At 43.7% G+C, this 23,816-nt stretch overlaps 1 protein-coding gene across 1 annotated transcript in view; it reads left to right on the forward strand.

Moving 5' to 3' along the window:
- Positions 1 to 9,492: 9,492 nt before the first annotated feature.
- ATP9A (ATPase, class II, type 9A) overlaps positions 9,493 to 23,816 on the forward strand; it is a gene marked incomplete at its 5' end in the record, with an annotated part of 47,904 nt that continues 33,580 nt past the window's right edge. The window contains 7 exons of the mRNA XM_010135259.1: positions 9,493 to 9,637; positions 9,964 to 10,077; positions 12,710 to 12,818; positions 19,556 to 19,614; positions 20,515 to 20,566; positions 21,140 to 21,234; positions 22,461 to 22,541. Coding sequence (XP_010133561.1) covers positions 9,493 to 9,637; positions 9,964 to 10,077; positions 12,710 to 12,818; positions 19,556 to 19,614; positions 20,515 to 20,566; positions 21,140 to 21,234; positions 22,461 to 22,541 — 655 coding nt within the window. The remainder of the gene's footprint in view (positions 9,638 to 9,963; positions 10,078 to 12,709; positions 12,819 to 19,555; positions 19,615 to 20,514; positions 20,567 to 21,139; positions 21,235 to 22,460; positions 22,542 to 23,816) is intronic.

Raw genomic sequence — 23,816 nt, forward strand, 5'->3', positions numbered from 1 at the left:
TGGCCCGGACGACAGACGTTGTGTCACCGGCCGCCGGGCACCAGCCCTGCTGCCAGTCCTGTTTGTCATCCCTGCTGTTGCGCTGAGTGCGGGGCGGGAGAATTGCAGGCTGGTGCTTGGGCGAGCGCTCGGCCTTTGCTGGGGAATAGCGCTGGACCAGAAGTGGTGATGGTCGGTCGGTAACAAAGGCCTCGGTCTAAACGCAGAAAGCTCTGTCCAGTTAACTGTATCAGTTAAAGCAATACAATATCCTCGGTGTGGGATGTTGCAATATCCCGAGTGTGGGATGTGTTCCTAAAGGAGGTGTATGTGTAGATTTATCCTGGTATTCCCAAGCAGGAAGTAAAATAAGATAAATGATCTTTTAATGCAATTTTGTTAGAAAATTTCACCTGTTGAGACAGGTTGGTTTGTACAGAGTGGGGTGTATCCAAGTTAACCTGACTGTCAGTTATTGCAGTGCTTCATTTGTCCCTGGTTAGTTTGATTTTTTTAAAAATGTGGTGAGTGATATTAGCAAAATGAACCAGAATATCAAAGGAAATCCTGACTGTTAGAACCAGGGGGAATTGATACTTTTCCCCTTGTTTGTTATGTTTTTGGTTGATGGTTTTGATTCAGATTCCTCTAACTGAAATTGTTCTACATAGGTGCTGCATTATTAGAATTATTCCTTATTATCAGTATTGTTTCTAATAAGTGATGTATCAATACCCATGCCAGTTGATACCGAGTTGGGAGGTGTGTGTGATGGAGCAAGTAATTCCCCAGAGCCTGAGTCACATGCTTCCCTGGGCAAGTTCCACGAGATGCAGCCGCAAGAGGCAGGCATTAAATTTGGTGACATGACTGGAAGGGATCAAGAGCTGGAGGCCTGAGAAGTTTCTCAAAGCTTCTGGAATGATTTCCTAAAGTTCTCTAGTTTCCACCAAGTCCCTGTTGGCTGTTACAGTGTGGTTAGTAGCGTCCAACAGAAATTGCCCTCATCTAACCTAGCTATGGTTTGTTGCTTGTGGACCCTGACTGATTAGTGGTCACAAAGATGACATTTCCAGTGTTAGCAAGACCTTCTGCTAGCATGAAGTTGTGAAGGAAGGTTGCTTAGGATTTTTCTCAATAATAGTCTGAAAAACTTGAGTTTGGGGTTTCCATTTGGTGCAGTAACTGAGTTTGGGGATGGGACTTAGCATATACTAGGACCTCCTGTTTTACCGGTAAGTAGCCTGTGATGTGTTAGTACTTGGATTAAATGATAGTGTGGATAGCAAAGTATCGAAGTTGAGCAAATCCAAACCAGTATTATAAACCAAAGAAGAAATCAGCCAGCAAGTCCGGGAGGGTCCCAGGATGGAGTCCTGGGAATCTGAAGCCATCAAGACATTATTTCTTCTGTCTCCTCTGAGAAAAACCCAAACAAAAGCCTTCCATATTATGTTCCTCGATATGTATGAAACCCCAGAGCTAAGCAAGTCTTGCAAGGCTTCACCTTAGCATAGCCCTGACTGCAATTTCTGCTGTAAGGTTTCCCCTCACTAGTGGGGGCAAGTTCTCAGACGGACTTTTGTCATTGTGGTCTCCTGGAGTGAGGAACAGATTTCTGTCCATGTACTGAATAACTTCTTAGAAATCTTCACGTATGTTAACAAAAACGTAAGAAATGCCTAGTTCCATGGAGGGCAGGTGTCATCCAAGCAAGGCTTTCATTTCATCCTCAGCCTTCAGTGTACTTTGAAGTGAAGCCAGGGAGGAGCTCACACAATAGCCTTGATGAATGGTGGTACAGATGGCCAAGATCTGTGTCGAAGAGAAACGTGTTTAATAAACCAGTAGAGAAGTGGTTAACTGTTCCTGAATGTAACTTTAATGTGGATCTTCCTTGCTGCAGTCAAAGGCTAAGCTCTAAATTCTGCAGCTGTTTGCCTAGAATTCAGTCATATTCTTCCAAATGCTTTGCAGCACTCTGCAAACCACCGTGAGATGTGCTGATGAGGGGAGGAGGCGAGTGTTAACTGCAGTGGGACCAGTGATGGAAAGGCAAGTGAATCTGAGCTTCCCAGGGGCTGAGCTCTGCCGGGAAGGGAGCTGCAAGTTTCTGAAGCACCCCAGATGCTCCGTTTAGTGCATGACACAAGTTTTTCCCTAAATAGCTTATGGTCTCAGTCCACTATCCTGCAGGGCATTTTTGGAAACCATGGAACTGCTGTTCTCATGCTGCCTCTGCAATGTAAAAAGCTGTCATCCAGAAACGTGGGGGGAAGAATGGGGAATGAGACAGGGAAGGAGGAGCTTTGCAGTAACATTTCACGCGGCCATTCCATTGTACGTGCCTGTGTACTCTGGCTCTATTTAAAATGGCAAATTCCATTTCTAAGTCAACAGAGAGAGATGGGAGCTCCTGCCCTCCGCCTGCCTGCGTGTGGGTGTGCCTCGGCGCGTGCAGAGCTGGGCTGGTTTCCCACAGACAAGCTGTTTTGTGGCGTGGCATTTGGCGGATGGGCAGGGGTGGGCTGCAGGAATAGCAGTGGCTCCTTTCTGAGCCACCCCAGCTGCACTGTCACAGCATCCAAAACAGGGGAATGTCTGAATCACGTGGAGGTGCATAAAAAGGCTGCGTGGTTGTGCACAGCTCTGGGTGGTTTTTGTTGTTTTCGGTTTTTTTATCAATGGAGAATTCTTTATACATTTTTAAAATAATGAAACAAAGTTTGATTTATTTATTAAAGGTGCCAAGCACTTAACAGAGCAGCCTGTGAGAAACATAGAAACATCATCTGAGAAATGTGCCTGTTGTAGAGGTGATTAAATGAGTTGATGAACTTCAGCACTAATTTGACAAATACCACCCCAGGATTAGACAAATGTGACACTTTTTTCCCCATTAGGTTTGTTTTACATGCATTTTTACATGCATTTTTACATGCATTTGCTCTATTAAATATTTCTCCATTAAACATGCTGCATTTATAAATAAAACCTGCTTCATGGTAATGGCTGTTTGTCTGGCATCTGACAGTCAATCTGTCATATTACTGCTTCTCACATCATCGCTAAGAAGGCATTTTTGTAAAAAAAAAAAAAAAAGAAAAAACACAATCCCAAGCGCAGTACACAGTAGACCTGTTCTTCAACACCTGCATCCGTTTAGACCCCTGTGCAGGTTAAGGGTCACATCACTTATGGGACTCAGAGTTATGGATACAGTTCGCATTGAAAGAGATACTTTTGCGTGGTTGTGATTGGATTTGGGGATTTGTGAGTTTGGGTTTTGTTATTATTTTTGCCCAGTTATGATTTAGAATGAGAATAACACAGTGCTGTCTTCATGTATTTTTCACGTTCTTTCTGTAAGATGATAATTTTTTAAAAGTTCGTGGTGACTTGCTAGTTTACTGCAGAGGCTGTTGCAACGCTGCTTCAGTTCCAGAACAGAGAAGTAGAAATGTTTAGTGATATGTATTCCTAAACGTTTAAAGAAAACTGATCCTGTTTCTGTAACTTTGTGATTCCCATTCCTGGAAAGTGCATGCTAATTATACCCGTGTCTCTAAGCAGCAACGTAAACTTTCAGCTGTTTTTCTAATCTGTCTTTCCCTTTCAAGGACATAGTCTTCTGATTTCCTGATGGAAAGTATTTTATTATTCCTGACAATGCAAATAGTTCTCTCCTGGCTGAAACAGCCAATCTCCTCCAGTGACACTGACCCTGCCCCGGGCAGAAAGCTTGGGAGTAACATGATGGTCTGAGCAGCCTCTTCCCTCATCATCCAGGCCTTTCTGCTTGATACTTGAAAATAGGGATGGTGTCCAACGAAACAGGAGATCTCAGAACTGTGTTATACTTGTTCTTCCCTAAGAAGAGTTTTATGGGCAGGTTAACTGAAAAAGCTGATAGCCCCCATCAAAGGACCTTTTATTTAATGAGCACTAGGATAATCTGAAAACGTTTGTATACTTGTTTGTATATGCTCAGAGTAGTTTGTTGCTGGTTGAATGGATTTGTCAATTTTTTTTTTTTTGAGGTTAAGATTATTCAGTTTCCAAAGGGAAAAGGAAATGGTCTGAAATGTTCCTTGTGAGGGTCGCCAGCCATCTTTCTGTGTCTCCTTTCCCTTTTGCTCTCGTTAGGAGTTGTGTTTTGTCATCTCAGCACGTGTGTGTCCCAAGTCGGCTCTCTAGCAGCACGGCGCAGGACTCTGCACTCTCAGGGTGGCTGTCTCTTCCTGCAGTACAAGTCCTTGGCAGCTTCGGGGACTTTTGCTTTGGCTTCTGTGAGTGTGCAGTGCTGGTGAGCACTGGGCTTTCACCGGTACTGAACCACGTGTTGTGCCAGTGCAGCCCGGTGCAGCAATAAAAGCGGCTGTGGAAACTGGTGTTAACTCGCATTGCAACACTGGCACGTGTAAGACAGAAAGGGTTTGGGTAGGGAAGCTGTCCTGCCTGCGTGCGCCCCTGGGTGCGTTAGTGAAACCTGCCGTTAGTCTGTTAAAGCACCATCATCTGCCATTGCAGCCACTCCTGTGTGTGTAAAGCACGTTGTAAGGATCACAGATGTCATATAGAGGCTTGTAAAGCAGAACTAATAAGCTTAGTAATGTATTCTCCCTAAGGAAGTTTAATACATCATCGTAAAGTTTAAAAAATAATTTTGGCAATGGAATATCTTGGGCGGTGGGGGGTGCGGTGGGGTATGTGTGGTAAACATCTGCCTGTAAGAGTGAACACATGGCTCTGTGCTTGAGAAATGTCTGTGTTCTTACCAAAATCTCCTTTTCTAACTTATTTCCACAAGCCATGGGCTGGCGCTAGCACAGTTCGTGTGCAGCGATAGCTGTCACCACTGAGCATTCCCTGCTAGCCCGGGTTTGGGCTGTGGGTTTCTGCTCTGTGCCAGCAAAGCACAGGCAGTGTGCTGGGAGCTTTGTGGACAGGAGGACAATACAAGCCACGCAAGAGGTAAGAGTTAAATGCCAGCACTGGGATTGACTAGATATCTTCATAACAAACCTCGTTGAATGCGTATGGGATACAGACCAGCATTTGCTGGAACTGGAGGATTTTCAGCAAGGGTGCGTGAATGAGTTCATTCATGAGTCCTCCAGCGCCGCAGCTCTGGAGGAGGCTGCGGGACAATGACGTAATGGGATTCCTGAGGGCTGATAAACCTCCCCAGTTAAAGTGTTGCAGTGTTCAGCTGTTAGTGCTGGTTGTAGTATTGTGTTCATTCGTTGGACTTTTCCCCAAAATTCCTTTATGTTGCATAGAAAGCTGGTGCTAAAAGGCTATGTAGGAGACTTCTCAGCAGAAATGCTGGATATTCTTTCCTTGAGCATCGATACTGCTGACAACTGCCTTCAAAAACTCACTAGGCAGGAAGTTTTTCTTTTGTTTGTCTAATTAGGTTTTCAGTTTGCTTTCCCTGCAATTCAAAGGATTGTGAAAACTATGACTCTAGCGAGCCGGATGGTTGGACTCGATGGTCTTAAAGGTCTCTTCCAGCCAGATGATTCTGTAATTCTGTGAAATTCCACAAAACTGTTATTTTTACACAGCAGATTCTCCTGTGCCCTTTCTTGCTTATACCCGAAACTGCATTATTTTTAGATTGATTCTCAAATCTAGTAACATGGCATTTGAAAATTAAAATTCTTAAAGCAACAAGTATCTTTGTGGTGGGAATGTTACGAGAGATTGTGGCTTTGTTTGCAGAACGAGTGCCAAATTTTGGGTAACTTCACTTTTGTGCAATTGCCTTCTATTTCCCTGCCTTTGTAGGTGCTGTCAGTACTGGGGGCTGCTGTCTCATTTAGAAAAGCACAAGTGTAAGCTCTTCTTAGGCTTGTTAGCATTCAGGGTAGTGAAGTAACAGTAAATTCAAAAAGAAAGGACTAAAAGCAATGTAACCGTGTGCGAATAGTTGGGCAGAGTGCATTCTTCTCAAGGTAAAACGTTCTGGTTAGTCTGAGGAGTTCGTTTCCCGTTTTCTTACACATTAATGAAAAAATGCTGGTATGTCCTTGAACTTAGTGTCTGGAAGCCTGCTTTGGAGTCTTTGTTATTGGTTTAAAAATCTGCCCAGCTGTTTGGCAAGTTCATTAGTGCATACAGGTGAATTATACTTTGTAAAAAAACCCAAACCAAAACACAAACACCAAACAAACAAACCTGAAACAGAACAACACAAGCAAAAAATTTATTAAACTATAGTAGCGTACCCTCTTTGAGCCTTATCCTGGTTTAAATGTTACGGTATAGGTGCCTAGGTATTTTTGAGTGTTGAGACTGTTGAGTACAGTCCCTGGAAGAGGTCCAGCCTCAAAAATAAACAAAGGTAACTGGTTTCAGCTGTCTGATGACAAGGACCAACTGACTCTTTGTAAGTGGGAAGCATGTTGTGATGAAATGGGGTGTGTGGACACCAGGTTTACTCCCTTGGGTAAAGCCTCTCATTTGGAGTGTTACCATAGAGGTCATTCTGAATTCACAGTCATTAAAACGCGGAATCGAAGCTAGTCTTGTGTGGTTTTCTCCATCATTAAAGAAGGAAGGACACTCCCCCACTCCCAACATAGCTATACAACCATTTTAAAATATATTTGGGATACAAATGAATATTTGTCTGAGGTCTTCATCTGTAAGCACAAAAGAAAACTACAATTAGAAGATATCAAGCTAACAAATTGCAATTCTGGAGTAGAGTTGATGAATTTGAGTGTTTAACATCAACTTTACTGTTTGTCACGTGTTGGTAACTGCCTTTCAGATGTGGGTATTACACAAGCATGGGAAGAAGAAAGATCTACTAGTTAATTTTTCTTAACATAAAAAAGTCCCTAGATTTGCTAAAAATGGATAGTTTCAGGGGCAAGAGTAAATTTTTGAAGTAGGCTACAGATAGGATAGTTATGCTAATTTTGGCTTTATGATTCTATCTAGGGAGTAGTCGAAGATGGAAGTTTATTGTCATAGAAATGTTGTAAATGCAGAATAACAGGCAATGCCTTTGTCTAAAGGTAAGCAGAGGTGGCAGTAGTGGTGCTGCAAGTCTGTATGGTCGGACGCCTCTTGAATACACTTGAACAGGAAAGCATCTCCAATCATTTTATTCCAGTAACTTGCTCTGGGTGTTCGTTACTATCAGGGGTTTGAACTGTTGCATAATCCACTGTGTTTATTTCTGTCAGATTTTCCTGCATTCTCCTAATTTTGTCCTTTTCAGTAAACGAACAGTTTGCAAGTCAGAGCTGACAGCTGCAGAGGCTTTGATAAAGCTGACCTCCACGTGGTCAGTGATCACCGTGTGGGGGTAGAACCAGTGGGATTGTTGCTGAACTTGGGGGACCTTACAAGTACCCTGGTTTTGGAATTGTGGGTTTGACTTACCTGGAGCTGGTAAGAGACATTTGGCACCATCTAAAAGTTGTGATTTCGTGTTCCTTCAGCGCTCGTGTATGGGTGCTGTGAGGTGTATCTTGTCAGCATTTCAGTCTGAAAGCTGCTTTGAGTGAGAAAACCTCTCCTGTGTTTGGGTGGCCCCTGTACATTTATAGCTTAGGTTGTTCTGGAGTACAGACTTGAGAAAACCCACATTTTCAGGGCTCATCTGCCACTCTTCATGAAATATAATAATGTCAAAGTAATTTGATTATGCAAATATCCTTTTGTCTAGTTTTAAAAGCTTGTGGGAAATTATCTTGCAAGTCAGCCTTGTGAAGTTAATGTGTGTGCCTGCTCATGGGGCACTGAATCACATGGTGACACCTCTTCTTTGCTTCTGGAAGCAAAGTTAATTTTGATTCCCCTTAGATACCGAAGGAACTGACTTAACTGATCATAGAATCACAGAATCATCTGGTTGGAAGAGACCTTTAAGATCATCGAGCCCAACTGTTCCCCCAGCACTGCCAGGGTCCCTAAACCATGTCCCTCAGTGCCACATCGACACGGCTGTTAAACACTGCCAGGGATGAGGACTCCACCCCCTCCCTAGGCAGCCTGTCCCAATGCTTCATAACCCTCTCTGTAAGGAATTTTTTCCTGATATCTAACCTAAATTTCCCCTGGTGTAACTTGAGGCCATTCCCCCTCATCCTGTCATTCTTAACGTGGGAGAAGAGACCGACCCCCACTCCCCCACGACTTCCGTTCAGGTAGTTGTAGAGAGTGATAAGGTCCCCCCTCAGCCTCCTCTTCTCCAGACTAAACATTCCCAGTTCCCTCAGCCGCTCCTCATAAGACAAGTTCTCCAAACCCTTCACCAGCTTCGTTGCCCTTCTCTGAACCTGCTCCAGCACCTCAAGGTCCTTCTGGGAGTGAGGGGCCCAAAACTGGACACAGTGCTCAAGGTGTGGCCTCACCAGCACCGAGTAAAGGGGAATGATCACGTCCCTGCTCCTGCTGGCCACACCAGTGCTGATACAAGCCAGGATGCCATTAGCTTTCTTGGCCACCTGGCACTTCCTTCTGTTTGTTTGCATCCAACAGAGCATGAAACATGCTATCTGTGGAAACGTGCCTTCTGTGTGGTGACTTACAAACTCTGCTCATCATGCCGCATGCATCTTCTGGCAAGACAGTGACTTCAAGGGCCAAACGCTTTATGTACTTCCTTCAACAGTTACTTGTTTTGGTTAGGTGCAGCAGCATGCCACGATTCAGGAGCAGATCCTAGCAGTGGCTTCTGGAAGGATGAAAGAGCTCTGGAGCTTTGGGTTATCAATTTGCTGGTACTGGCTTTCCCAAATATCGCTGAAATTTGATAGGCCTGTTTTTAGAGGAGCAAGGGGGACTGGGAAGAGATTGTCTTTCAGTAAAAAGCAGCAACAACAGAAAAATGACCCTTTTGGGGTTTGGGAGGGCACAGTGCTGCAATTTGGAACAGAGAGGCTTTTTCAAGGTACAAGGGGGATCACTGACAAGTCCTTGCATCTCCCATGAAGTAACCGACACTCTTACTGCTTGCCTCGATAAGGATTCGTTACGCTGAGCAGGGCATGGTTTTGTTCACCAAGATTCTCGTGAGAGCTGTTTTCGCTGGCCACAGCAGCCAGGTTCAAGGCTCTGTGAGGTGGAAGCTCTGCCCGCAGCCGGCGCTGCCTCAGTGTAGTGATGAGCTTGCTCCACGCGTTTCCGTGCCCTGGCTGCTGAGGCAGGTTTCCAGCACCGCCTCGCCCTGCCCAGCTTTGAGCGCGTGGTTGTGTGATGTTTAGTAACAGCTCCGACACTGTACAAGATGTTTGCTCATAGCTTGGGGGGCTGTGGGGCAGGTCTGCAGTGGCTGTAGCAGACAAGTCTGTATTTGGTAGAAAGTCAAGCTCTGGGTTTTAAGATGCTCATAATGCAATGAATAATTGCCAGGTGAGAGACGGGGATCAAGAAGCAATGCTCAGCTGTTCCACCTTGCTGGTTGTCCTCAAACCAGCTCGCTGGTGAGAGGGTCTGGGGTGCATGAGTCAGAGAAACTCATTAATTTAAAATGAAATGTTCCTTCCATAGGTGTTGCGAGTGCTTAAGATGCTGTGGCAGGAGAGACCCAAGGCCTCGTACTGTTTGGCTTGGCCATCCAGAGAAGAGAGACCAGAGATACCCTCGCAATGTGATCAACAATCAGAAATACAACTTTTTTACATTTCTTCCTGGGGTAGGTGTGAAAAAAGTTGCTTTTCATCATCCTGCACCAATGCTTTCCTCAATTCCAGTGGTTTTACAGTAGGCAGGTGCAGAGCCTGGAGCTGGAGGGAGTAATTAAATTAATTAATTAAAGTTCAGGTTGTGTTTGGTCAGCCTTCCGCAAAGGCTGCAGCAGAGCAGCAGCAACCAGGCACAGATCTGTCCAGAGAGTCCGAGAGTGCCCTAAGTTATCATTAGTCACTAGAGGAGCATGCAGAAATGTTTGTGGTGGTGAGGTCAGTATGCATAACTTCTGAACCCCATTAATCTCCTCCTTCCTCTTTTTTTTTTTTTTAGGTGTTGTTTAATCAGTTCAAATACTTCTTCAACCTTTATTTCTTGCTTTTGGCCTGCTCTCAGTTTGTCGTTGAAATGAGGCTGGGTGCCCTTTACACATACTGGGTTCCTCTGGTAAGTAATTTAAGGTTTATTTATTTAAGAAGCTTTCATTTTGGTGAAATTTCTTTTGCTGCCTTTTCTCCAGAGCATAGGTTTGCACCTTAAATCATTCTAGCTTACCTCTTCAAGTCAGCTCCATACAAGTCATAGTAGGTGCCTGTTCTGGCTTTGTTTTGTAGAGGTTCGACAGGGATGTGAGAGGACTCAACCCCCACCTTGTTCATCTGTGGGTTGTTAACAGGCACAGAGCTCTTCCCCCTGGCTGCGGTGACTGCGAGAGCAGCAGGGCTTTGTGAATAACTTGAGAAAACAAGTGGAGACTGGAGCGACATGTGGGCTGTTCACAGCTGCATCCGAATGTAGGGTGTCCTCATGGAGGGTCTGCATGGGGTGTTGTGACCTCCTGGGGTGATCATGCAAGGGCCAGCACTTGCAGGACCCAGACGAGCCTGGCAACTGCAGTGAAGGACTGAAGGGCACCTTTCAAAAGTGACCTTAATGAGTGGCCATATGTGCAATGATGGCAAATTGTGCTCCCCTGCCAAACTGTTTGACCTGTGGCCTTGGGATAGGTCAACAGGCTGCTTCATAGTTTAACCACGTTGTAAAAAACAAATGAAAAAAATGAGAAACGCCCCTCCACAAACCTCCCACACATAAAAATAAATATATAGAGACATTTTCACACTCACTCAAGTTGCAGATACTCTTTCCTTCCTGTAAATTATTTGCCCTTTTCTTTTGTGTTTCACCTGCGATCAAAGGAATCCGATAATAATCAGTTTTGAAGCAGGAACTCCAGTGCTGTCAAAGGACAGAAAGAGGAATAGTTGTGTGGAAGGGGCTTCTTAAATCTCTGAAATGCACTGCATGAGCTAGTTACAACTGCTTAAACGATTTAATATAGGTACCTATATATTTTTTCTTTCATCCCAGTAAAACTGCTATTTCTGTTTCTATGGGAATAACCTACCTGCTGCACTTCAGCTCATAATATTGTACACTAATTTTGGAGGGACATCTGGTCCAACTGTTTGATAGGGGTGTCTTTAAACTTAGGTGGGTTTAATCTACCCGAGTTTTGAAAATCTCCAAGGATAGCCATCTTTTTTACTTCAGTGAAATGACACAAAACCAACTGAAAATTGAAAAAGCACAGGGCTCCTCCTGAGACGCTGCTTGTGTGCTGATATGAGAAATAGTGGTGGAAGAAATTCACGGCTCTGTGGAGAGAGCTGAGGAGAGGCAAAGGAAATTTTTCCTGCCTTTTAGACTTTCCCTGCTAAAAGCTAGAAAGGAGCGAAGGGGGCAGCTTTGGGATATTGCTGCTAAAATTGTCTTTGTATTAAAGCCTGGATCTCGCTGAGCTCTCTCTCAAGTGTGTGCTGCATTGCATTTGTAGTATGAATCAGCTTCATAAGATCCTGTCCTACAAAAAGCATGCGTGCACGCAGGGGATCTCTCCTTCTGGGTGTTGAGAGGCGGTTGTGACTTGTCTGTGCCAGGTGAGCGGTTAGAGTTTGGCATACGAGCTGCCAGAGCGCAGGGTAAGAAAGGCCTGTGTTCCTCCCTGGCTGCTCATACGAGTGTCGGGGCTGGAGCGACAGGTGAGACGACACAGTGAGTCGGCACGTGTGGGAATATTTGGGGGCGATTATTTGAAGACTCTTCAAACAACTGAAACATAAGTTGAAAATAACTTGCGTTTTTTATTTTGGAAATTTATTTTATTTTTAATTTTATTGACAGAGATAATCAGGACATGGCTCCAATTTTCAAGAATAGAGGCTGTAAAAAATCTGTTTTTCTTCTGTAATGGATGAGAAGTGTTTTTACTGTTCAGTGAGTCTGAGCTGAAGAGTGCCTAAGAAAAAGAGGAGTTTGTGATACTAGCCCCATAAAGAATTGTTTTGCATGAATTTAGTTATTTTTTATACAGTGAAGGCTGTGATGTGGGCATTTTCCTCATGACAAGGGGAAATTAAATGATTGCTCATATTGACAGAAAAGTAGGACTGAAACCCTAATCAGACAAATGTGTGATTATACTATGAGTAGTTCCCATTAATATATTCAGAGAGTGCTTATGTGTGTAGGTAGTGTGTCCATGCATACATGTGGATACAGACGCATTATACAAGTATATCTACGTATTTTTATATTTAATAAAGGAGTTATATAAATTTACATATAGGTTTCTATTTAAAAAATCTCCCAGATGAGGTGAGCTAACTGATGGCTCTGTGGTGGAGGGAGTACTGAGATTTGAGGGATCCTCTCTTAGGGTGGACTTTTGTGTAACCCCTCTCAGTCTTGGTTACTCACCTGTGAAATGAGATGAAATATGTTATTTACACTTTTCAGATAAATTTTATGAAGATTTGCTTGGAGAGGTACTGACAGAACATCATGGTAAAGCTGAGAAACAGGCATTTTTTTTTAAGCGACAAATCTGTTGTAAATTTGATATTGGGAGTTCTAGACAGCAGCGCATATCACTACGATGATTTAGTGAGAGAAGGTAGAGTAAGGCAATGCAGATGGTTGGCACTGGTGCTGATAAATACGGCATTTATTAGAGGCAGATGTGATTTTTCTTGACCTTTCCATCTATTCTTCTTTTCCCCCTCCGTGCTACTTTTAGGGATTTGTGCTTGCTGTTACCGTCATCAGAGAGGCCACGGAGGAGATCAGATGTTACATGCGCGACAAGGAAGTGAACTCACAGATCTACAGCAAGCTCACAGCGAGAGGTCAGCTCGGCGGCTCCAGCGTGCCCGCTCCATCCTGGCGCGGCTGCAGCAGCTCCGGGGGTTGCAACCCAATCCAACGCCGCTGACAGTTGGAGAAGCAGAGTTCAGGGAATGGGGAGGGGGTTATGGGATCGCAGGCACGTGGCTTCACGGCCATGCTGCTGCTCCTACCGCTGCAGAGGCCTTGGGGGTCCGGGTGGCTTCTCCTGGATGCTCCTCACAGGGGAGCAGTGGATGCTGGGCTTTGCTGAGGCTTTTCCCAGGGAGATGCAAAGCTAATTCAAGGGCTGTATGTTAATTGCTTCAGATAACTTCAGAGCATCATCCTGGTGATGCAGGTGTGGAGAGCAGGCAGCCAGTGCATTTACACGTGCAGGAGCCTGCCTGGTGGGCTGGGAGTTCACTGCGGCCAGCATCAGGCAGAGGTGAACTTCCAAGCAGCTGATCCGAGATATTTAAACCCTGCTTGTTTCTAAGACCAGGGCAAGCCAAAACTTCGTTTCCAATTATTGTTCCTTCTTGGTGGATTGGAGTCACCAAAGAAAATGAAATGGGATCTGAATTGCTCTAGCTTGTGGAGGTGGATGTTTCCAGAAGGGAAATGTGTTTCCTTCCTGCAAAGCTGTGACATGCGAGAAGCGTTGCATGATGTTGCATTAATGAAGGGAGGGAGAGGCAAATGCAGCCAACAGCGTCACAGGAAGAAAACAAGAATGGACCTGTAGTAGATGTGATATGTTGTTTAGAGATTTTGTTTGATTTTCTTCCGGTTTTGGTAATAGTGCATCTGTCTTCCCCCTGCATGTGTTTTTAACTTGTTCATCCTGTTGGTAAGAGAGACAGATGTAAGAAAGATTCCTATAAGCTCCCAATTTATATTCTTCAATGGGAACAACAAATGTGTGCTTAAAAAAGGGAGGAGGATCCACATAGGCAGATAATTTGCAAAGGTACTTTTCTAGAAGAATTAAATCTTGTGTGAAATTGTCAGAAGATGGTTCTGGAGGGGTGGGCTCAACTAGCGAGGGTGAAGGTAGGCTGTGTGCTAGTGCCCAGGACTGGGGATCCCCTCAGCACAGGTACTGCCAGTCATAGTTGAGGACAAGTACTCTCCGTACTGAAGGAGCGTGTGAGGGCATGTGTTAAATTTAAGGTGACTTGCTTAACACGCTGACACGTTCCATCACTTCCTGAACACGCGGTACCAGTCAGTTCCATAGCTTTTTCTGGGGTCTCACATCATGCAAGTCCTTTGCTGAGACCATGATGTGTTACCACATTGCTTCTGTATTTCTGTTAGCAGTGATCGATGTGGTTCCTCGGTGCTGGCAATATCTTCTCTTGTATTTTTGTGTGTATATCACCTTTAGCCCTTTCCTCCAACTGTGAGTTGTTCAGAGACCTTGTTTGTAAGTGAGCCCAGGCTGCAGCTCAGCCACGTCCAAGCCCTGGCTGTGGCCGTACCTAACAAAGACATTTACGTTGTCATTTGGAAAATTGAATGCTGCCTCACTATGGAGTTACTCCTAATACCCTGACAATGATGGGGAGCCCAGGGTTTTGTTTCTAAGAAGGGAATGAACTGAATTTAAGCAACTTCTTTTTTTCATTTCCTGTTTCTTTGTTATAAAAGTTTATACCCTTGAATTAAGACACAGTGAACTAGGTGTAGTAAAAATATGCTGCTTTTAACACTCGCACTTCTAAGACCATGGCTGCTTTTTCAGTGTGATTGCTTAAGGCTGTGTGTATTTCACATGTCGGGAATTATGAGGCAACTCCAAACTAGGGAGTTGGAGTTTCTGAATATTAAATCCCCTTTTAATAACGTGTTCTTACTACAACACTTAAAATGCTTGGCAACCAACAAAAGCCTCATCCAAGAGGGGTGTACTACATCTATTTAAAGATATAAAAGAGTTGCCTTCTGGATTCTATTCAATGATCTGTAAGGGGCCTGACCTCTCCTTTAGTTCTTTTCATATTGCTATTACGTTTCCCATGAATGATTTCCCTCCCCCCAGTCCTTTAACTTTTCTAGTTTTGTGAAAGAAACCAAGGAGGACTGGCAGCAGGGCACTGGCTGAAAATCTTAAGCCACTTTATTTGACATGGATTGGTGCAAAAACAGGAATGAGACTCTCTAGCAGTATAGTTTAGAGTGGGAAGTCACAGAGTATTTGTCATTGTCTCGTGGTTTGGAGGGGAAAGTAATGTTCTGATTCTCACTGAATCAGGTCTCCTGAAAAGCTACTTTTCCACTGATTAAAACCTCAGCACCTCTGGGAGCCACCGGGGAGCGGGGCAGCGCCCTGCGAGGCCCCCAGGGCTGGGGGTGGAGGAGCGTTGGGTTCGTGTTGCCCTGTCTGTCAGTACAGGTACCAGTAGGCAAACTTTCAGTGAAGCCCTTTGTCAGGTCAGCAGTAGAAGCAGCCGGTACCAGGATAAGTGGGGTACAGTGATCTTCACTGTTGATTTTCAGTGTAGCTGACAAAACTCCAGGCAGGCCTTTCCTTGGACAGCGTACAGAGTGTTTTCTGTTCTGTTGTTGTTGAGTAGCACGGTTCATGCTCCAGGATACTGGCACAGCCCTGTACTGAAAAGGGGCAGTGCAGGAGGGTACTGATGCACAAAAGCCCTCTGAAATGTTGCCATATATATATTTTTTTTATTTTAATCTCACAGTAAATTCACCCCCGAAGACAGTGTTTTGGGGAAGAGGGATTAGGTGAAGCTTGACACTGAGCACTGCTGTCCTGAAGGTTGGCTATAATGGAGCTAATGCAGCACTGTAGCTGTCTCCAAGCTGTTTTTATTTCTCCTGAGTATTTACACAAAGGTGCAGTTAAGGTGGCTGGAGAATAGTTTTTCCTGTCTCCAACCTTGGCCTCCCATTGCAACCTCACGTAAAACACACGTACAGGCGTACTTAGGTCTGAATGAAGTCAGGGAGACTTAAGCACATGCTTATATGCAGTTTTGAATGGGGATAGAAGTAAGCACAGACTTAAGAGCTTTCCTGAATCGAGATCCTCTTGTCCTCTTTGTGTGTGGTTCCTCACACCCCATACTGAGCCACGGCTGCGGGCACAGCTCCTGCTGCCCGCCGGGAGCCCAGCACACCCGCCAGCCTGGCCCCCAGCCCTGGGCAGGCAGTGTGGGTTTGCAGCTTTGCTCCTGTACGTTAAACTTTTTTCATACGTTCTTCTTGGTAAGCTATTCCAGATTTGTGAAGCTGCTTGTTTTGCAGGGAAAAAGGAAGAATCCTCTTTGGATCACATTTTATTTTGAATATAGTTGTGGAATTCCAGGGACGAATCTTTTTGGAGGCAGCATGAGGCAGAGCAGACAGTAATGTATTTTCTGTGTTCCTTTATTTGACTTAACATGAAAAAAACTCCACCCTGGACCTCTTTTCTCTTTCTACCAATATGATCCACTTATGTTCAAAATGATGAAACCAGCAGACTTCTGGAAAGCATTTTTTAATAGCAAGGTCTCCATTTAAAGGACAGTTGTTTGGATTGTAATAAAAAATAATCAAATTTCAATCCCCTATTCATAAACCTACAAGCCTCCTTGTGTTCAGAAGTCTGTGCTGACTTTCTGCTTGATAGAAAGCTAGAACTGTGCTTGCAGATTCTTGGTTTGTTTTTCTTCTCTCGCAGCCCCCTCCCTGGGTAACACTGCATAATGGAGAGAAACTCCACAGAAGAAATGGGAAGAGACCTCCTATGGAGGGGTGCTACTTAAGATACAGATCATTGGCATTTACCAGCCATATAAAAACAATATTTTCCCAAACCCTCTGAGTCCTGCTCCACAGTTTATACAGCACAAGGCTGCAAAAGCCAAAAGTTTGGTGCAGCACATCCAGACAACCCTTTTTTTCCAGATGCATTTAGCTTGTTTTAGTAAACCTCTGGCTTCATCTTTAGTTCTAAATTAAGTGTTTTGATCCGTATCTTAGTGAAGCTCTGCAGATCTATTGTGAAATCATGACTTAAGTGCTCTGCATGGTAGAAAAAGGCATCTCTTCTGGCTAATACATTTAATACTTTAATCTGCTTTATGGTACATCAACCATGCAGCAGATTCGGTGATAATTTCAAAGATCATGGTGTAAGTTGGAACAAACTATTTGCTTTTTTGTCTTAAAAAAAATAATTCAGGCTACAGCAAAGAATGAAACATACCAAATTTTAAGAACAGATTCTTTTTTTTCTTAGGCGATCAAGATCAGTTCCTTTTAAAAACTGTGTTAAACCACTGACTTGTATTTGATTAACTTCAGGAAATAGAAACTGGAATATAAATAGAAAATATAAACTGGAAGGACTGTGAATGCTAAGTAAACCTATGTGTGTTTAGAGGAAGTGCTTCTAGATGCGTTTGTAAAAGCAGTAATTTCTTATTACAAAAATATTTAATAGCAGAGCAGTACTGGCAAACGAAGCAGTTGTGTTATTAGCTAGTTTCTTAAACGTGCATAAGAAAACATCTAATGTTTAGGAGGTAGTTTCCCCACAGAAAGAAAAAGGAATTATGGAATTCCCAAGATCAAAATAAAATGAATTCAAGTAAGTTGCTTTATGGGAGTCCTGAGTCAAAGGAAACATCTGGTCCCGCGCCGCCTTAGCAGGACATGTGGTACATACTGCCGAGATGTCATCCATGGGAGGCCAGCAGTATGCCTGGAAAAGAAGAATTAGCTCTGCTACCTAAAAAGGGCATCTCATTTACACAAGAGTTATAAAACCGGGTAGTGCTTAGAAAGGCCCCCTCTTTCTTTACCTTAAAACAGCTGAGGTTGGGAAGGTTATTGAACAAGACAAATCTGCTCCATCTGCTTTGATTTTTCTCATATTGGAAAAATTTTTAAAGCAGATGATACTGCTTTCAGAATAATGATCTAAAAAGCCTTTTATGTGCGTAATGATAGGAAATCATCGCGTTGTAGCTTTGTCCAGGCATTAATTTTTCTTTTCCAGGATGAATTTACATCATCAAGGAAAGCACTACATAAGTAAGTTTCCATTCCTGAACCCTGCAGATAGTGCTTCCTATACTGGCAGTCACCAAATAAATCCTTGTGATCCTTGAGAGAAACACATAAAATATGGTTAATCACATCCACCTCTCCTTCCAAGAGGTTTTTTGCACAGTGGTTTAGGGATCGCTGTGTCTGTGTGAGGAGAGCACACAGGGGATTTTTCCCTCCTTTGCACAGGAGAATATTCGAAAGCACTTTTTGTTGTTTTGTGAATAACCGTATTAAAAGGGGAGGAAGAGATGTTATCTGTCAGACCCTTTTAGTGTCATAGTACCTAACTTTGTATAGCCCATACAGAAGAGTGCCAGCGATGCTTCTTTGGATCCTCTTGGAGCGCGGCTTTTCTTTTCAAGCCTCAGCGTAATGGACTCTTAATCCCCGGTATGCTTCCTGCCCCGGCAGAGACATCTTTAGCCCAGCATTCGTTTTGTTTACCCTTTGTGTAACTAAAAATCTCACAAGACAAGACGCAGAATCCGCGAAAGACCTATGAGATATCTGTGAAATGGGCCATGACTGCTTATAATTTGTAGGAATAATTACTGCATGTAAGGAAGTCTGCATTTATTAGCAGCAGTGATGAAGCATGTTGTTAAGCACACAGTGTGTCACCAAAGCAGCAGGCTGCTGGGAGCCCCGAGTGGCTTTCATTGTTAATTTGGAGCAGAAACACTGAAGCATATCCTGAGAAGGATGCTAATGAAGGGACTGCCAGTAGTAAAATCCTGGTGACCTTTGTGCTTTGTGCTAATTTCTATTCCCCCTCCCCTCCCCCTTCTCCTTTCCCCCTGAGCTGCTATCTGGCCAGTTAGCCCCTGAATTTTGAGGTACAGTAGGAGGGTTGTCCGTGCTGGGGTGAGCTCCACGTGCCTCCCCCACTTCCACTCAAATCACAGCAGATTAAAGAGGCTTTTGTTGAAATATAACAGACAGACACGTAGAGGCAGGGTTCAAATTAACTGATTATAAATCACTAGTTAGCCTGAGAAGCCAAATCTAGAGCTGGCTAATGATTTGAAATTACTAGCCAATTGTTAAATTAATTCCCTGTTTTAAAGCAACTGGGAAATGTTTGACAGCTGCAAATAAATAAATATTTACACGTTTTCTGTATGACCCATACCCTGCAGGGCTTGTTCAGGCAGGGTCCGTCGAGAGAGAAAGGAGAGGTGGTAGAGCTGAGGCAGAAACAAGAGCTGTGGCGTGGAAGGAAATGAGCCTGGGTTTTAAGATGGGCCTGTTGTACTTAGAGCTTCCAGGTCTTGGCTTGAGAGTTGAGCTTTAAATTTTCAGCCACCTAAGGAAAAGGAGTCGGGAGTTGATGGTTCTCTATTGTAATTTTCCTACATTCTCTCTGTTGTCTGCCTGACACTGAAAGTGTTTTTTAATTCCTGGGTTGAGCGGTAAAAAAAAAAAAAAAAGAGAGTTTAAGGGCTTATTTCAGAGTTGTCACTAGAGTGACCAGGTCTGGAGCTGTTGCAGATCGAGACCCACTGCTTTACCCAGTGGGAGCAGTGGGCTTGCTAAATCTTTACAGGGCAGTGCTGCCTAATTCTTGTGATAGAAATGTTGTCCACTTTCTCCAGAATACTGAAGTGAAAGTAAGGGAGATAAGGAGCATCACGGAGCACCCTCAAACCCTGTCCTGCTGCTGCTCTAATGCACTGACATCTTTTCTTTGCAGGGACTGTGAAGGTGAAGAGCTCTAATATACAAGTGGGTGACCTCATCATTGTTGAAAAGGTTAGCCTTTATGCCTTTATGCTAACCTAGGCTTTTCTGTGTGAAATTCTTTTTTTGCAAGACCATAGAAAATGAGATATTTTGGAGTTGTATTTGTTTTACGATAGGCTTAGAATGTCAAGTGTTGAACACTAGTTACAATATTTAATCACTTTTCAGAGTTCCTCCTCCCCTGCCCCACCAAAATAGCATCCTCATTTTTACAGATGAGAGGAAATTTGTAGATATGCACCTATAACCTCATTTTTCCACTTATACTGTAGAAAGAGAAAAGGCCTCCCTGGTCCTATCTCTGACTGTCACTGCTTAAATACCTGATACAAGTGCAACATCCAAATGTTGCTTTGGGTGTAAACCACACAAGTATTGGGAGACACAATGATCCAGTTGTAGGCACTGGTATGTGCGGGTATATTTCCCCCTTTATACAAATTTTTGTGTGGTTTTTTTGTCCACTGACTTTTTGTTTTCCCACACACTCTGTGCAAGCAGCTAGGACCTCGAAAACCGCTAGTGTGAAAATATTCAGTACAAAAAAGAGAAGGATGGTGGCTGTAGATTCCAGATACATGCTTTCTTCTAGCATGGGACTTCTTGAGAGGAAACTAGCATTAGTTTAAAATTTCATCATACTTCTCGAATTACTCACTAGCCCTTTTGTAAACCTAGCCGCTGGTGGGTCTGGTCGGTGGGAGCTGGCACCAGTTGTTATTCTGCATGTGGCATTCTGCAGGGAAGCGAGTTTAGGAATCGAGGGAAAATGAATTCCAAGCTTCACTTTGACAAAGAAATTCTCTTTTTCCTCCGTATCGCCTTTGCTTGTCACGGTGGGGCTGTGGAAGGCGGCTGCACGCGCGTGCAGGGGTGTATGCACAATAATGGCCTTTCTTCTCCTAACAGAACCAGCGGGTCCCTGCTGACATGATCTTCCTGAGGACATCGGAGAAGAATGGTAAACATCTGGAACCAATTGTCAAAATAGCCATTAACCTTTCACTGGTTGTTTAGAGAAAATTATCTTTTGGAAATGTGAAAGAAATAGATGATAGTAAAATTTTAGAGAGACAGAGGATTGAAATGCTTTTATGGACTGCCACTTTGAGAGAAGTAATAGTCTGGTTTTGTTTGCTAATTAAAAAATGTAGGTGGTTAAATCCAGGGTAAATGAATCTAGCTGCATAACAATTTGCATTTTAGAGGTAAATCATTTTACTTGCAGTTCAGGTTTGTTTTGTTTAGTACGGGATAAGGAAGTGTTTATCAGAAGGATTAGAAAATATGAAGACTAGTGAGCACATTTCAAAAGTCTTAAAGATACAGTGCAGCATCTCTCAGCATTCTGGACTGGTGGAAGGAGATGGATGTGTGATGCAAGAATATCAGTTTATGTTATTAACATGTTTCTTGAAATCAGATACTGTTTCCAAAGAAGGAAGGGTGTCCTAGGTATGAAGGTATTTAATGAGTTACAGATGTGCCCGAGACAGAGCTGGAAAGAGCACTGACTGGTGTTGGAAATCCACAGGGTCTTGCTTCCTTCGCACTGACCAGCTGGATGGTGAGACAGACTGGAAATTGCGGCTGCCTGTCACCTGTACTCAGAGACTGCCAACCGCTTCTGTAAGCTGCCTTCATACAAAATACTGCACTTGGTAAACATGCGCATCTGTTTTACCTGAAAATATCGGGTGCTTCAGTGAACGGGCTGTTCTGAGAAGCAGGTTAATGCAGCGTTGCTCTGCGCCGGGCTCAGTGCACGCTACAGATGAGCTTTGGCAACAAAGAATGTAAGAGTAAACCTGTGCTTCCTGAGCTCCAGGCAGAATTTCAGGTAAGGGGAAGCTAGGTGTCTCTGTGCCACCGCAAAGCTGTGCAGATAGGTACAGCTGTCCTCCTCCTTGCAGCAGGAGGAAGGTACTGGTAAGATGCCCATGGTTTCTTTTCCCTCTCCAGAGGCCGTTCCAGTAACTTACTGCAGACAGGTTTCGTTGCAGGACACGTACCCTTGTTGGTGGTACTTCTCAGATGCTCCCTTTCATGCCTCGCACTGCACTATGTTCAGAGGCACGATTTATGCATTTTCATGATGCAGCTTCAGAGGCCATTAAGTTTTCATTGCTTGCCTTGATGAAAGGAGGAGTGTCGCTGTGGAAACTCGGCTGTATCATCTGAAATAAGCATATAACCTCCATCAAACATGCTGTTTCCCAAAATCTCTAGCTAAAGTAGTTCATTTGTTGTTTCTTGTTGTTTGGTGGTTTGTTTTTTTTTTTTTTTTAAGAAAGCAAGAAACAGAAGGGGGAATCGGGGTACCTGCTTTATTGATGTTCTAGCTGTAAAAAGTGCAAGAAGTTTATTTTATACAAAGGCTTTGAAGCAAGACATTGTCTCCATGGAGGGAATAGTTTGTGCATGTGCAGAAGTCAGCAGTAAAAACACTGTGAGGAATTGGGGTATCTTCTTGTCACCACAGAACTGTTCCTAGCGACACTGGCATCTTGAACTAAGTATTGAATCATAGGGTGTTCCTTGGTTGACTGGGAAGACTAGTCCAAACCTTCTTTGCTATGAACTAATAAGTGTCTTAGGCTGTCTTGATTATTGAGGCTGAAATTTCTTTTATGGGGCACCAATATCCAAGTAACTCCCAGGAGTCTCTCAGGTATCAGTTCAGTGAAGCTGGCACACCAGTTGTAATTTCTCTTAGACACTTGGGCTCCAGTAAATAACACAATTTAGTAATTAACTTGGTAAGTAACTCCTGCTCAAAGTCATTTGGTAGAAACATTTGTACATTATTAAAATGTGCTTGTCTAACTGTCTGCCAAAACATGTCTGTTTTATAGGACCTACTGCAAATCCGATCCTACATATATGCAGAAGAACCCAATATTGACATACATAACTTCGTGGGGACCTTCACAAGGGTGAGTCTTGCTGACATGAGCTTGAATTCATTTATATAGTGTTTACTCTGCAAGCCTGCTGAGTGCTACCAGCATGCCAGAGCTTCTCAGGAGAAATAGTGAAGTCTGTCTTGCCATTCCTTGTCTCTTCTATCCATGAAATAAATCTGAAACAAAAATACGTTACTGACACTTTGATGGAGATAAGGTCGTAGGCTGTTTGAGATTAAGAATCTTACTCTGAAAGTGTTAGATCTGGACATTCAGATGGAGATTGGTAGTTACGTATTCCTGGTGCCTGTTCAGAAGGAAGTCTGGACCACCATGGTCTCTGGAATTAAAATCCTTTGATTGTAAAAAGACGGGGCATCTTAGCTAGATCAGGCAATAGCAGTCTTAATTCTGAGTTAGGTGGTTTTCTGGCCTTGGATTGCATGCAGCCTGTGTGAGCTCAGTTGAATGTGCCCCCTATTTCAGAGGGCAGCAGCTCAGAGCCACTGCCAAGTATCACCATTAAAAAATATCTATCTTTCTAGTTGTGGGGAAGATGCATTGCCTAACGGGGCAAAAGGTGGGGTTCTTTTCCTCTCAGTGGGATTATGAAAAGTTTTGAGATTCATCTAATACACTAGGGGAGCTTTCAGAGGGCAAATGGTTTTGTAACAACTAGGAGACAGGTACAGCTTTTTAGAAGTTGTCTGCTGGTGTTTTAGTTCAGAATTTTAAGTTTTGTCCTTTAAGTGCTATGTCCTTTTAATCTGGTTTAATAGTGCTGGCATGGAAGAGGAATTGGAGGGGCTTGGGGATGCAGTTCTTGTAGAAAACCTGCACAGACATTAATTTACTTTCTCATGCAAAGGTACAATCGTGTAGAATTAATCTTTTGGTGCCTAAGAGGAATCACGCTTTCTTGTAACTGTTCTCTGGCGCATATCAGACAACTTTCCAGGCATCGCTGAGCAGCCCAAACAGGTGCTCAGTGAGATCTTACAGCAGCAAGAGAAATGCTAGTAATCTGCATGAGCCAAGTGAGGGAACATTTTCCTGGAGTCCCTGGAGAGCTGCTGACAAATCCATTTCTCACTTATGGTTCCTGGGGGACTTCAGCAGACAGAGTATCTTAATAGATGGGTTCCCCACCCCCCACCCCTCCAGTCCTTGTGCTCCACTGAAACAGTGCTCATGTTCTTAACCCAACCAAAGATTTACCCGGGTTTGTGAAAATCCTCCGCCTTACCAAGAAGCCCTCTACCAACACTCACAGTGTCCCTCTCCCACCCCCTCTGGGTAGCTCTG

Source organism: Buceros rhinoceros, unplaced genomic scaffold (genome assembly GCF_000710305.1).
Source record: "Buceros rhinoceros silvestris isolate BGI_N320 unplaced genomic scaffold, ASM71030v1 scaffold27264, whole genome shotgun sequence".
NCBI classification, from domain to species: domain Eukaryota; kingdom Metazoa; phylum Chordata; class Aves; order Bucerotiformes; family Bucerotidae; genus Buceros; species Buceros rhinoceros.